At 47.3% G+C, this 15,338-nt stretch overlaps 1 protein-coding gene across 1 annotated transcript in view; it reads left to right on the forward strand.

Annotated features, from left to right (window-relative positions):
* LOC104841196 (vitamin D3 hydroxylase-associated protein-like) overlaps window positions 1-13,315 on the forward strand; it is a 30,708-nt gene extending 17,393 nt beyond the window's left edge. The window contains 16 exon segments of the mRNA XM_010582712.1: window positions 393-487; window positions 489-530; window positions 718-771; window positions 773-852; window positions 1,178-1,206; window positions 1,209-1,383; window positions 1,947-1,987; window positions 2,615-2,718; window positions 2,721-2,744; window positions 3,536-3,628; window positions 3,630-3,662; window positions 4,425-4,482; window positions 4,485-4,588; window positions 5,129-5,172; window positions 5,827-5,866; window positions 13,259-13,315. Coding sequence (XP_010581014.1) covers window positions 393-487; window positions 489-530; window positions 718-771; window positions 773-852; window positions 1,178-1,206; window positions 1,209-1,383; window positions 1,947-1,987; window positions 2,615-2,718; window positions 2,721-2,744; window positions 3,536-3,628; window positions 3,630-3,662; window positions 4,425-4,482; window positions 4,485-4,588; window positions 5,129-5,172; window positions 5,827-5,866; window positions 13,259-13,315 — 1,073 coding nt within the window.
* Window positions 13,316-15,338: the final 2,023 nt, after the last annotated feature.

Below are 15,338 nucleotides of genomic sequence, written 5' to 3' on the forward strand. Positions count from 1 at the left end.
GCCACTTGGGGGACTGGCTGGGGGTCGGTCGGCGGGTGGTGAGCAATTGCCCTGCGCATCATTTGGACATTTCAATCCTTTTATTACTACTGTTGTCATTTTATTAGTGTTATCATTATCATTATTAGTTTCTTCTTTTCTGTTCTATTAAATCGTTCTTATCTCAACCCAGGAGTTTTACTTCTTTTCCTGATTTTCTCCCCCATCCCACTGGATGGGGGGGAGTGAGTGAGCGGCTGCGTGGTGCTTAGTTGCTGGCTGGGGTTAAACCACGACAAAGGTCTAAATAATGAATGCTGGAGGTTTGAGGAGATTGAGTTTTCAGCTTGAAACCTCAATTTAAATACTGTTTCCTTCCTTCTCATCATTTATCTGTCTTCTCTGTTCTGGAGAGGCTTTGGAGGTGGCTTGGGAGGTGAACTGCGTGATAGACTTCATTTATGGCTGTGATGATCAGCTCCAGAAACTGAAGAAGAAGGGGCTGCTCTTACGGCATTCCTATTAGCATCAAGGATCACATTAACTGCAAGGTACTTCCCTAATTCCCTTGTCTCTTGGCCTGAGGCTGGGAAGAGGCCAGGATGTCCCATCCTCAGCAGGACTGGCTAAGAGTTCCCCCAGACAAGGATGTTCTGGACCAAATATTGTGGGACCATCAAACCTGCTCCAAACAGCATCTTTCCTGGTACCTAAAGAGCTTTGCTTCCCACCCCCAAGAGCCACATCTCCTCTGGAGTGATGGTGAAGTTTCTTGGCCAAGTGAAGGAAGAAAGACAGCGTCACCATCCAGGTTCCAAAAATCCAGGGGGCAATCCCCTTCATTAAAAGCAACATCCCACAGATGATGATAAAGTAATCCCATGTTCATCTTCATGAAAATGCTATGACATGTGACTCTTGCTATCTGAGAGAGGGTGGGCCCGCATGCACAAACTCCCACCTTTGTCCAAGCTAACCATGCACATTGAGTTAATTGCCTCCTCATTTCAATCTGAAATTATTTCTTTTATATTTGATGCCTCTTTCTTCTTAAATTCAGCTGTCCCAACAAATCTACTTCATGCTGATTCTGCCTGCTGGGATTAATTCCACACTCATCCCTGCAGAGATGCTCTGTGCCCTGTATTTATGGTTTGCAGACAGAAGTACCTCACTCACCTGCTGATCTTCTCCCCAGCTATGACTGCAGCAACCTCATCTTTGGCAGATGCTGAACCCTCTCAATCACCAGAAGAGCCCTGGGGGTTTCTTGGGAGGGGAGGGAGCTCTGAACGCAGTGGGAGGCTCCATCCTGGGCATCAGGTTGGATGTAGTTGGCAGCATCTGCCTGCCATCCAGCTTCTGCAGGCTGTGTGGGCTCAAACCCACAGGCAACAGGATCAGGTACATCCCAACATCTGTCTTCTTCTTCCACTCACCGTGGTGGCTGTAAAGTGTCCCCCACAGTGCATCAAACTTCACAATAATGTCCATGGTTTCCTCCAGTCTTAAGTTAGCACCCTAACCTGCCTGTTTCCTTGTGTCAGCTAGGGCTCAGGGCTCTATTAATGACATGTGATGCCCTCCATCTGTTAATACAGCAAAGACTTGTTCAATTTTTAATAGCCCTGGCCAGGAAGCTGACAGCAAATACTATAGGATCATCTCCTCTTCAGATCTTTTCCAGCCCTTGCTTTGCTTGTAAGAGTTTTCTGTTTATCAGAGGTGGTTTGCTCATGGATAAGGAATTAGGTGCACCAGGGAAAGGAGATGATAAAAACTGTCTCTAGCCCCTAACAGCTTACAGACCATGGAATTCTTCCTAGCCTAGAAAGGGTCAAATCTTTCCAGGACTTTTTGCCCTCCTAGATGTTGACTGGGAGCAAATGGGAAGGCTGCAACTCAGCATGGTGACCTGCCTTACAGTGAGAGCTGCTGCTAATCTGCTTCTCCCATTATATTCCTAGGAAACTGGGTGTGGTTTCTCCTACCATAGGAATGAAATCGGGTAAATCCATCCAGATGACATGTTATTACTGTCAAACCTTTGTTTCTCACATCTCCTCCTGCTGCTGAAATGTCAGCAAATGTGCTTGCTCAATTGTGTGTCTCATGGCCAGTCAAAACCAGTAATCTATTAGACCAGGACCTGCCTTGCGCTATTACCTTTTTGCACCATTTATTCTGTTCTGGGTGGTGGTAGCTGTTAGCTGAATCTGAGCAGAACTGAAGCAATACCCATTCAGGCAATGCCATGTGTAGCAGCGAGAAATGTGAGATGCACGTCCCAAAGGCCTGGGGTGTTTCACTGGAGATGCTTCCAGGAGACTGTGCTGGCTTCAGCTGCTGCCAAGCGGTATTGCTGTTGGCAGGAGGGCTGCAGCCCTCGCTCCTCTTGAGCAGCCCTTGTGCCTGAAGAAGCCTGGCCTAGAAGGTCAGCCTCATTAGGTCACCTCTGCTCTGAGACTTACGGATTGTCCCTGCTGGACCTCCTTGCTCACTTCTTGCACGTTACACTAGTTCCCCATTCCTCTTCCCTGGCCTGACTGAACCTCTTCCATGCTGGGTCCCTACCAGTAACTATGAGACAGCACCAGCCCATCTGCCTGCAGTGATAGGACCTTTGTGCTTGCAGTGACAGGGATGCTGGAGCCGATGGTGAGAGACATGGACAGCCTGGCCTTCTGCATGAAGGAGCTGCTCTGCGAGGAGATGTTCTGGATGGATCCCACCATGCCCTGCCCACCCCCTCCTTTGATGAGGAGGTGAAGCTCAAAGGCAATCCCATGTCTCCATTTGCCCAGCGAGATCTTGGGAGATTCTTATCTGGTTTCATGTCTCAAGATAGTGAAGGACCCAGGGAAGCAAGTGTTGTTCTGAACAGAGGGCAGCCAGCATGAAGCAACCACCAGAAGCAGCTGCGCAGCAGGGTTGTCAGGCCCCTCTTGCCTTGCCTTGATGAGAGCTGCTGGATGCTGACCCCTTCCCTTCCCAGCGACATCCAGAACAAGCTTGTTGTCTCCATCCTGGCTCAATCCCTAAAGGAGCTGATTTCTCCTGATCAGAAGAATTCACCCCTCACACCTTTAATTACAGAGCCTGATTTAACAGTCACTGACCTAAGAAATCATTGCCCTTTGCCATTAGCTCTCTGCTTCTACCATCTGATTGTGTCTTTCTGCCTCAGGTCCTAGGATCTGAGGAACCTCCAGTTGCCCCTGACACTCAGACAATACAGACCAGTCGCTTACCCTAGAGGAACAGCCCCTGAACTCTGCCTGTGGCCAGGCATCCCAGGCACGTGGTCTGTACAAGTACTATCACACCTGCTATCTCAAAGCTGGGACACGTTCACATGGCAGAAGGTGGTGTCAGAAAGACCATGCCAAGGACCACTGCTGCCGACCTATCTTCTGGACAACACTGCTTTCCACCAGCCCTATTGCTCCCATCATTCCTCCCACCCAGGAGACCTCAGTTGCTGCCTCCCTGAGCCCTGGGAATGGTCCAGTTGTGTACATCTTATGCATGGAAGTGATGGCTCCTCATCTCACAGGTTTACACCAGTTCAAAGCCATTTTGGACTGGGTATTATGAAGAAGACCACTACTTTCAGCTGTCGCTCAGCCTGAAATGGGCCATCCAGGAGGAAAAGAAAGCTCCTCCAGGATGCAGGGCATATGGTGGGTTTTCATGTCTGTGGTTGCCTGGAGCTGTTATCCTGCTCCTTACAGAGTTTGGACAAGTCATTTTCTGTCTCCGCTTTTGCTGCCCATAAAACAGGGACCATCCCTCCCTGTGGCAAGTATAATGAAGAGAAAAGCAAATGCAACAGTTTGTTTTCCAAAGCAAAGTGATCTTGCTTATATTCCTGGCCTAGCAAACAGGAGAATCACCTTCAGATATCTCCAAGTCTCTCCTTTTCTAAAGCAGTGTTTTTTCCATCGTATTTGGTGTTCCCATAAATATCAAACTCACGATAGTTTCCATGATTCCTCAGCTGTTAAATGCAGTTTACAGATTTCTTGGTGGGTAAGTGAGAAGGAGGTTGGAGCAGTTGAGCCCCCAGGGACCTCTTCTAGCCTAAATTATTCTGTGGTTCCATCAATGGGGATTTCTATATGGGAGCTGTTCCAATGATGCAAATTAATTAAAAATACTTGGTGTTTTGAAGCCTCTAAAAATTCCTCTCTAACATCTGGAGGAGTGGAGCCTGTGCCAGGTCACAACATGTGTTGATGCCTTGGAGACGGGAAAGGACAGTGGGCACATGCTGCTAACCCAGATTCCTTTGAAAATGGGGTCTTGCTGTCCTACAGCAGCAAGGAGGGCCTAAGCTTCCCACCACTTCCCACTCACCTCACTAGTGAGGCAGAGAGGTTCACCAAGGGCTCTGTGAATCATTCATCTTTGTTGCCTCTTGAACAGGGATGGTTTTCTTGCAGCTTGTTCCCGTTGCACCACCCAAGATTGACTATGTGGCAGATGAGCTGTTCACCAGAGGCATTTTAAAGGAGACATCATGGATCCTAACCTGAAATCCCAGTTCAATACTTACAGGCTTCCTGCTCTGGTGAAAAGGATCTTGGCTATTATTTTGAAACCCATAGTAAATGTGTAGACATGTCTCCTCTGTGTTATAGGAAATCTTCAAGGTGGGGAAGTTTCCGTGTGCAGGGAGGTAGGCTGCTTCATGTTAAGTGCCTGATGGGCTTAATAGTGAAATACACTTAAATACACTTAGTCCCTAAGCCCAGGCTGAACTTATCAAGTGGTTCTGACAGCCTTTTGTGGGAGTTTTGCATGGGGAGGTTGAAATATGATTTGTTCTCAGGAACACATGAGCCATACAGCTCATCCAGCAATGAGCTCCAAGAGAGTGGCAAGGGTCTAAACAGCATCCCCGCATCCAGAAGATGCTCTCCAGGGCTAGCAGTGTGGTCTAGAGCCTTACTGGCATGGGTTGTTGCGATTAAATATATAAATTAATGTGGGAGTAGAACTACTTCACTGGAAACCATACCTGTTCTTCAGAGCCACCTCTGCTAGGACAAGAAGTGTGCCCAAAATGCAATCACATGGTAGCCAGATATTTCAGCTGCACGCGTTGTTCTTGACTAATCCTAAATTTTTCTCTTCCCTCTGAAAGTACCCACGAATCGCTTGGGATCTCAGCGGTCTCTGTGGAGTGGGGTCAGATGCACTGAAGTAGCTCTAGAGAAAGGGGATGCACACAGGTGTGTCCACCGGTTCACGCAGGTAGGTGCCAGCTCACTGTGCAAACCCCTGTCACGGGGCTATGCAGCAGAGGCTGAGCCAGATGAGTATGTGCTGCCTCAGCACCACCTGGGTTTAGCACCACCAGGGCTATGCAGCCAGAGATTATTTTAAGAGCTCAAGGATCCTCATCGTGGCAGGGCTAGGATGTCTCCATGGAGATCAGAACAGAGAGATACAGGCTACTTCCCCCATCAGGTGGATTCTGGTACCCAGAGCATCACGTGCCAAGTTAATGGACAGGACTCCACATGTGGGTACAGTGTGGTGTGAAGTACCTGCCCCTCCAAGAGAGACAGAGACACACCAAACTGGGAGCAAGTGAATTTAGAAGCCTGCCATGATCTTTGTCTAGGTGCTCTGGCACCTAGACATGGTGCCATGCGTTTAACATAAGTTCTTTTGATGTACCTGTAAGCACGTGTGAACCCAGTGGACCCAGCTGGGTGATATTATGACTTGCTCCCAGAAGGGTTATGCTGTTTCCACAACAATGGGCTGTCTGTGCATTTTGTTAATTGTTTTCTGTTGCTACAGTCCCAAAGCTGATTAATTCTGCCACATTTCCAGGTCTGCCAAAAACCTCTGGGATCAGCATGGAGCAGTGGTGGTAATGTGATTTTTTTTTTTTTTTTTTTCCTTACTAAATATAGTGAGAGATACCTAAAGTTTCTAAGCAATTGCTTTGAGCTCTGTGATATATTTGGAGTTGGAAATGGATCATGTGGAAATAAAGCAGCTAGGCTTTTCTTTGAAAGTCAAGCTTTGCGAGAAGTGCTAAGAACTCAAGGCAATACATGTTCATGTGGCGGTCTCTACTTACTGGAGGATAGGGAAGAAATATTATCCTTTGCATTTTCTAAGCAGAAATAGCATAAGAATAGCCACTAAAAATGAGGCTTCATTTTTTCTTCTTTCTGTTTCTTGGTGCAAATCCTTCATTTCAGACACTAGATGCTATTGTTATGAGCTAAGACCATGCTTGAACAATCAAGCAGAGGCCTTAGGAGTCAAAAATTGTGGTTGTAACTCTTTGGCTTAGGTGGATTTCAAATGAACTCATTTGAGATCGGGAGCATAGGACAGGAAGCATTCTCCTGGACAACTGAGTCCAGTGCTGCCCACAAACTGATCAAATTCCTCTTTAAAACCAGTTGAATTTCATGCTTGCATTTGTTTTTATTGGCCAGCTCCTCTCCTCCCTGCTCTGATGGTTGGAAATCTTCATATTTTCTGTGCTGTTTATTCACTTCCAGTTTATCCTCATTTTATTCCTGTCCTTGAGCTTAAATAGCATGTCTCTCCCCTCTGGTATTTTGCACTGCCTCCCTTGTCCTTGATCTATTTATAGAGAGCAATTGTATCCCCTTTCAGCTGGTGTTTTGCAAGGCTGAAGAAGCTGAGCTGTTTCGGTGTCCTCCCACAAGGCAGGATCTGCGTTCCCTGGGACACCCTCGCAACCCTTCCCGAGAAGAAACGTGTCCCTTGCCTGCACCACGCAGCTTCCACCAGTGCCAGTCACTCGATGGGCATTGTGGTGGTGCAGCACCCTCCACAACACCCCCCAGCCACGTTGCAATGTCAGGACCTGCCAACATTGTGTTCTTGTGCAGTGAGTTGGGACAGTCTGGTGCTGTCTTATCCTGGCTACGGTACAGTGAGTTAGGATGATTGGGCACTCCCTAACCATACCTGAAAATCCTGCTGTCTGGATCATGGCCCACCTTGGAGGGTGCCAGAATTACCTGACAAGAATTACGGCCAGAATGGAAATACACTGACCAAAGCCAATCATCTTGCAAACCTATAAACAGTGGTCCTAAGTGAGGCCCTTTGAGCTCCCCTGGACCGCAGCGGGCTGCAACGAGCATCCCCCTCTGAATGGGACGCCTCTCAGAGCTCATGAACTCTCCAGCTTGGGAAAAAAATCGGAGGACTGTCGCCAAAAGCTGACAACGGGACCTGGGCTGATACCCTTCACTCCTTGAGGCTCAACCCTTCGCCCATTGAGAAATGCCAAGACATTTGATGTGAATATTTCACTGAACTCGAGGGGAATTTTTAACAGGTATACCTCTGTTTATATCTATCTATCTATCTATCTTTTTGTGTCTGCATGCGTGCGTGTGTGAATTGACCTAGGTATCCGATAGCAAGTATAGTACAAATATTGCCATTTAGAATCTATAATTAAGTCACTGTTGTGATTGTAGTAAATTCTATTGAATCACTTTGTAAATGTTAAATTAGTCAGTGATTAAGTGTTGCTAAATCTTGTGATTTGCCTTAAACTGTGAATGAACCTTAGACTGCTCCTACACACATATACTCCCTTAGAACATAAACCATTGACTAAGTCTGGGACTAGGAGTGGATCCAGCCACACCTAAGCTCCATCAGGAGTTTAGAAAGCAAGGGGGTCTTCTCTGAACCTCATGACTCAATGGGAAGGTCTTCCTTATTCTTTGTATTCCTTCCGCTAGACATAAACAGTTGCCCAAGTCTGAGACGAAGATTGGACCTAGCTGGCCCTAAGCTCCATCAGGAGTTTAGAAAGCAAGGGGATCTTCTCTGAACTGCATGACTCAACTGGAGGGTGTCCCTTACCCTTTTGCGTCTTTGTGCTCTGTATAAATCATTCTCGTTTGATTTTAACTTGATTTTCCATTGTACGCTTCATCCATGTATTAAGTAATAGAGTGAACCTTGCCATTGAACTTTGTGAAGTTGCACTTTTATAAACTCCTGTTAAATCACTTTTGCTAGTACCCTTTACAGTGATTCTTTAAGCAGCCCAAACCACTCATTCACAACAGACGTGCATGCTCACTTGCAGCAGGTCTGACAGATTATAGGGCAGAGGAAAAAACTCCTACAAACCTACCTGCTCACTGGGCTGATGGGAGTGTTCGGAGGGAAATGGGTTCGGGGTTTTTTTTTAGATGAAAACAGATTCCTCCCCCCGCCCTGCAAAAAAACCCAACCAAAAAGAAAACTCTTAAAAAGGTTTGTTGGCCTCAGATATTTTGAATTGTTTTTCTTCAGTGAAACCACATTAACATTTTTTCATCTACTGCAAACAAGAGCTGATTCAAAACTTTTGGCTAGCGACCAGCTTTTCTCTCAGAAAAACAATCAGGTTAGCTACACTGACTGTATTTCCTGGAAACCCATTGCGTTTGTTGAACTTTCAGCAGGAAGGGTCTCAGACTGCAGGTGGAAATTGAGGTCAGACTAAAAAATAGCCTCGTGGCTGTGGCTTTTGTGAGAGAAGTGGAAGAAAACTTGGATTTGTACAGAAAACTTGGGAGTGAGAGAGTTGTGTGGAACAGGGGCTGGACCATGGGACAAATGTGCCCCTGTAACCAGGGGCAGAAGCAGCCATACTGTGATCCACCCATGTCTATTTACTAAGACAAAGTGGACCAGCTCTTTGAGGATGGATTCATTCGTTGCCTGATGTTCAGCAAAGCTGTGGTAAACCAGACTACAAATCTAGATCTCTCTTGGATCTACAGTACAACCCTGAAGCTGTGCCTCCTGTATTGCGGGGGGAAGACCTCGGGCTCACCTAGCTGTCTCTTGCTGCTGCTTTTTATTACCTGTATCCTCATGCAGAATGAAAGAAGGTTTCATGGAAATATTTTGAACTCATGTCTTCTAGATTCTTCTATCAAAATAACCAAAGCTTTTAATAAATTTGACATTTTAGTCAGCTAGACATAACTCTTCAAACTGTTACTGATCTCCATTCAAAAAAATTCAAAGGCAAAACTGTTCATAAGCAGGACTGGGTTAATACTTGAAGAAATCAACTCTGAAATCCCTACGTAGCATTAATGTCTAGGTCTGGGCAGTACGTGGTATTCTGACAAGAAACCCAAAGGTGGAAGAACAAAATCCATTGGCTCTTTCAAAGCACAGCTCAGATTTTATTTGATTTTTCAGTTGTATCCAGGAAGCCACTGCTGTCCAACAGACATTGTTTGTCACCTCTTCTCTTTCCTTCTAGGTTTACAGCACTGAATTAATTGCTAAATGGAGGAAGCTAAGGCTGGATGTGATTCTTTGTCCTGCGCTGGGGCCAGCCTTTAACCATGGCTATGCTGGGAAGCTATCTGGTAATCTCCATTGAGGTGTCTCTGGATGCATCCATGGTGGTGTTTGTGGGCAGAGCTGGAGCAAGATATTTTGGTCTCTTGGACATTCCCCAAACCACGTGTGGTGCTTGGTCTTCCCTCTGGGGAAGAAAGTAAAGGAGAGGTCTCCACTGGATGGGTCTTCTCATGCTCCCACCTCATCTGTAGGTGTTTGGATTATTATGGGGCAGCAATTAGTGGCACATCTGTCCCAGTCATTCATGGGTGAGTTTCCCCTGCATTGTCTGTCCTGTAGAAAGCCCAAGAACTACTCTTGCAGCAGAGTGGCTGTGAGGATAGTTGTGAGAGGGGACGTAGACCTTAGTACAAAGCCAGGCTCTTCTGAATGCATCCATCTTACATTTCCCAAGACTTTGCAAATAGCAGAAAGGCTCGTTGCCTGTGACTTGCAGAAAAAGGCAATTTTTTATACCTTCCAGCAAACAGTCAGGGTCCTCTATCTCTCTAGCAATGGCCCTTTGGGATCCAAAATCCCCAAGATGGTGTTACAAAACTGGACATCTGGAATATCTTGAAAAGATAACTGGGATTTTTCCCTGGGGTATGGGAAACATAGATGCAGACTCTGAATCAGATCAAATACCCGTATCTGTCTCTCCCAGAGCAGATCTAACCTCCACCCGACTGACAGGTGAAGGCGTGTGTCTCTGGTCTCAGCAGCCATGTGGCCCTCAAACCTCTCCATGGTCTCTTTGGGTCCCGCAACTCCAGTTTACAATTCCTGCAACCCAAGTTGTCATCCAAAAGTCATTGCTGGCCCCGCACACTAAATTTTGCCATTTTGCATGCTTTGTATGATCTTTTCCAGCTGCAACCTCCTATACCAATTTATACAATGTCATAAACTTCCCTGCTGGGGTGGTGCCAGTCAGCACAGCCACAAGAGCTGAGGAAGAACTGAAGCGTTACCAAGGGCACTACAGAGACCCTTGGGATAAGAGGCTGAAAGACGTCAGCAGGGAAAGAGCTTAACTCTTAGCAGAAGGTTATGACCAGCAGAGTGACACCTCTGGCACGTTGTCCCAAGGCTTGTCTACATCTCCTGACGAGAGTGGGAGCTTGTCTAGTAACGCAGCTTGCATACACCTTGTTACTACCCTGCCTGTGGTGCAGCTAGGCTGGTGTATATCAGCCTGACAACTGTCCCCTTGCACGTCTTCCTTTGTCTTCTTTTCCTATAATGTCAAAAGGCAGCGTTCTCTCTTGTGCCTCCCCAGGTGCTCTGGTGCTCTGACTCAGCACCGTGCTTAATTTGTGCAGGCTGTGGAAGGAGCTGCGGGGCTGTAGGTGGCCATCCAATGCGTGGCTCTGCCATGGCAGGAGGACCTGTGCCTTCGCTTCATGAAGGAGGTGGAGACACTTGCCCACAGCATGAAGAGAAATGTGTGATTTCTAGGAACCTGCCTTCACTATGTTGACTTTAAATTCCTTTACTCCAGCCACCTTCTACCTGATGCACAAAGCAAAGTAGATAGCGACTTACAGACTGTGAACCACGGTTTCAATAAACTGGCAATTAATGCTGTTTAAAAACAGTCAGCAAAAATCTCATTTCTGTCCAAATTGTCCTTCTTTGTTAAACTGAGTCAAAAAAACAAAAGAAAGGAACGAGAGTTAATGCTGGACCAAAGGAGTCCAATAACTATAGTTATTTCATTCTGCAGCCAGATAAGTAACCGAGCAAGGTTGAGAGATTGAGTCATTGGACAATCCAGCTTTTTTACTTGGTTTTACTTTGTTTTGCAGGGTTTCTTCTTTAGTTTGCAGGTTAGACTTTGTGTAGTCACAACATCAGGTGCAAATAAAACTCCTAGAAGAACTGATATCAGCAGGACATGAGTTGTTAGGACAGGTCAGTTGGCCTCCTACAGTACCCAAAGCAAACAGAGCTCTCTGGTGTAACAGAAAGTGGCAGAGGGCATTAGAGACACGAACATCCCCAGGATCCCAGACATTCATTTAAAACAACTTTCAAGGGAGAAGGTAGTTGAACTAGCTATAAGCAAATGTTTAAAAAAATAGGTGAGATGAAACACCTTGACATACAGAGCAAGGCTCACCCTTGAAACACAAAAAAGCAAGAATTAGGGTTGGTACATCTTTCACTCTGAAATAGCTGTTAGCTGCACAAGTCCTCATCTTTCCAAGCACGGTCTCACCTTCTCTTTTTTTTTCTTTTTTTTTTCTGTTACTGTTCTCCTACTTTGCACTCAAATCACCTGGCTTCCCCACTGCTTGCCCGTGACGACACCAGTGAAAAGACCAACTTCGTGCTGTAAGCTTTGTGCCCAGCCATGGAGCAGCTGGGAACATCCCAGTCTTTCACCAACAAGGCGCTGAAGTCTCTGCTGTCACTCGGTGAGGACAGACCTGTGCAAGGCACCAGGCATGATGGAAGAAGTAGGAATGCTCCTGGAACAGTTCTCTGCAGCATCTTTGCTGATGGTGGCTCTACTTTGCTGGAGAAGTTGTAAGTAGGATCCATACAACCCACTTGGCTATGAAAAAGCCCAAGGAAAATAGTGCAATACCCACAAAAGTGGGAAAGATGTGGGGATGGTCAGCAGAGAAAGCAGCCCCCGCTGTCAGAGGTGTGAGGATTGGTACAGGAGGTTTCTCTCCCCATCCTATTGCAGTTTATTCAGGGAGAGCCAACAGGGTCCTGGCTGAGCAACGCAAAAAAAAATGGTTGATAGAAACAGACGCTCACCTCTCAACTGATGTTCTTGGTTGTTGGAAAGGTGCAGATTAAGCAGTAGCAAGTTTCTTAGCAGTTGTTATGTTCTGTGAGTGTTGGTGGAGTTGGACTGGGATTGAGGAAAGTCTCATGCTTCCAATAGATATTCCAGGCTGAAATGAGTCAGAAACTGGAGAGTTCCCAGAAAACATTTATTCAGCCTTCTGAGCCAACTGGAAGAACTTCTCCAGAGAGGACCAGCCCATTTCACTGATTTCAGAGTTTTGTGAAAAGTCCTTAACATTCTTTCAGGGCAGCGTAGTTAACATACCTAATTTTGTAAATTGTTTTGAAAAAGCGCATCAGAGTGTTTGGTTCCAAAAACATGAAGATGAGATACAACTGTCAGGATTTATTCTTTGTTATTTTAATCAAAATGGAGTCAAAGCTGACTTAAAAGTAATTATTACCAATTTAGAGTGCAGACAGTTTAGTTATAGAAAATTTCTGTCAAAACCGAGCCTGCTTGAGAGCTGAAGGTGTTGCATGGGGTGTGATGATAGTAAGTCAGTGCAGGTTTGCTTTTGCAAGCAAAGACAGCACAGCTCTTGCTGGGGACAGGAGTGGACTGAGTTGGTCTGCCTTTTTTCTGTGATGGTGCAAAGCGAAGGAAGTGAGTTTGACCTTGGACCTAGAAAGATTCAGGTGAGAAAAACATTGTGAAAATGTTGCACTTGGCCTTGGTTGTTTAGCACACACCAGTGCAATGTGGAGGAGCGAACACTGATCTGTGAGTCAGGCAGGTCTGTCTCCTTTGCTATGGACTCGAGATTTGACTTGGGACACCATTTGCTTCCCTGCCTCAGTTTCCCCATGGGGACAGTGGTCTCTTTCTTGGCAGATTTTTTCCCCACGCATCCCTTGCTCCCCTTTGCTTAGATGTGGGGCACACAAAGCCCCCCACTTTGACCCAACCCATCTGCTTCTGTGTAGCTGCTCCCCTTCGTGGCAGGGACTTTTTAATTTCCTATGGCTCTTGAAGTACCTCAGCAGATCTACTTGGAGGGTGCAAAACAAGCTTGGATTTTGAAACCATCCCAGTCCTGAGGGTGGATTCAACCCTCACTCCCTCCAGTCACACCCACTGCCTGTGTCCCTGCTGCAGGGACCCGTGGGGCTGCCCATAGCCATGAAGCATGTGGCCTTGCCGTGGCAGGAGTAGCGATGCCTCTGGTTCATGAAGGAGGTGGAGATGCTCACCCATTGACAGGGAAAGGGGCTTCCTCAGCAGCATCCAGCCATCTGGAGAAGCAGCCACACCTGCTGATAAATCTGCCCTTTGAAACGCCAAGTCGGTCCGGACACAGCTGGCTCTGACTCCGTTAAACATTTGCTAAGTGTCTAAAGGGCAGGATCGGAGCACATGTCTCAGTGCGCAAGCGGATGTGGGAAGCCAATGCCCTGACACTTTCCAGCACGGGGGAAAAAACCTCCCACGTCCACTCAGCCCATCATAGAGGTTATGTTGCTGTCACGTTGGCAAAGAGCCCACCTCTGCCTCAGGAAGCCCCTGCATTGATTCCTGGAGGCTGGGAGATGGCTGGGTATTGCTGCGTGCTGACCCTGGACACACGCACCTTCCAGAGGCACCTGCTGCAGCCAGCACCATGGGGCAGGAGCGGGAGGTGGATGGGCTGCAGGCATCTCCCCATGCTGCTGCTCTCACCAAGCCAGCAGCGCCTTAGCTGGGAAGGCATCCTCTGAGCAAGGGTGCCACTGAAAGGGAACACAGTAAAAGGCCAGCTTAATTTGTTACCATGCAGCTAATTGCTGCCAGCTCCAGACTGTTTCTTAGAGGATGCCAAAACCAATTTTTGGAGTCCTTCATAAATTTCCCTAGTTAAGAACAAGAAGAATGTTCCCTAGTGACACAAATTGTTACAAAAAACAACAGTGAGCTCTAATAACCGCTAAAAATGGACGTGATAATGGATGAAAATCACACATTAGAGGACTGCCTAGCCCTGACGGGAGCAGGCTCTTCACCTTCCTTTCCATATCCAGTTCCGTGCTCTGTTGCAGCAGGATCAGGTTCTGGGCCTCTGGCCATCAAGTGCAACCTTGCAAAGTTTTGTAATGTACAATCTAGCTGCCCCAAAACCTTTTTCAAGGTGGGACCCATAGGAGGATCCCCCCATACAAAACAAGCAGAGAAGATCACAGGCAGACCGTGGTGTTTCTTTTGGGGCTGATGTTGGCTGGGTTGTTGCCTTCAGCTCAATGCATGGGTCTTGCGTGCTTGTAGCGAGAGGCATCTGTGCTGGAAAGACCTCAGTTACTAGCTGTCCCAATGTTTGTTGGAAATAGTTTGCTTCTGGCCTGCAACCCTGTGGGATTTTCCACTTCTAAGGCAATACCAGCGTGCTCAGTCATGGGGTGGAACAGCCTCTCCTTCTGGCGCATGCAGGCATCACAGCAGGGCTGAGCCCTATCCCACGGGCCTCCTGAAACAGCCCCTGGCCACCGTGGGAGCGGCATAGGCAAAGGGATTTGGTGAGCGAGTGGGTACCCCACAGCTATGCATCTTCTCGTCATGCCATTTCCCATCCCCGTGCAGGGAAGTCTTGTGATTTCAAGCTGTTTTTTCCCCTTCTCCCGTTGCCTTCTCAGGCTACACAGGAAATAGGAGAGCAGCTATTTCCTTGCTTCTTTTGTTCAGCTGATCCCACAGCCCTTCCTCCCCAGCGGAGAACTTCCCGCAGTCCAGAAAGCCCCTATAAACTCGACACCCCAAGGTTCACTGGCCAAACTTCACCTTTTCCATTTCACGGTCAATCATTCTCCACTGCACGCTCCACTGAAGGCAGCTTTGCAGTGGTCAGCTTTGGACTTACAACCTATTTGCTGACCCGAGGCAGCGGTTCTGGGAGGAGGGACAGGTCTGGGGAGGCAGGGAAGGTCTCCTGCTCCTGCCTTGCTTTTCTTTCTCACTCCATCCCTGGAGACCAGAAGGCCACGTTATGATCCAGCAACAGCTGAGGCAGCTCCTTCCAGAGAGGGAGGTGGATCCTTCTGCTGCCCTTGCCCTGCTCGGCAGCTCGGCAGTAGCCATGGTGGTCTGGAAATGGCTGGGCAAAAGGCAGATCCAGAAGAAAATGGAAGAGGCTCGGAGGACCCGGGATGAGGGTGTGAAGAAAATGGCAAAGGCTGTCCAGCAGTTCAGGGAGCAGGTAACCTGTCCTTCT

Source organism: Haliaeetus leucocephalus, unplaced genomic scaffold (assembly GCF_000737465.1).
Source record: "Haliaeetus leucocephalus isolate CR32 unplaced genomic scaffold, Haliaeetus_leucocephalus-4.0 Scaffold848, whole genome shotgun sequence".
NCBI lineage: Eukaryota > Metazoa > Chordata > Aves > Accipitriformes > Accipitridae > Haliaeetus > Haliaeetus leucocephalus.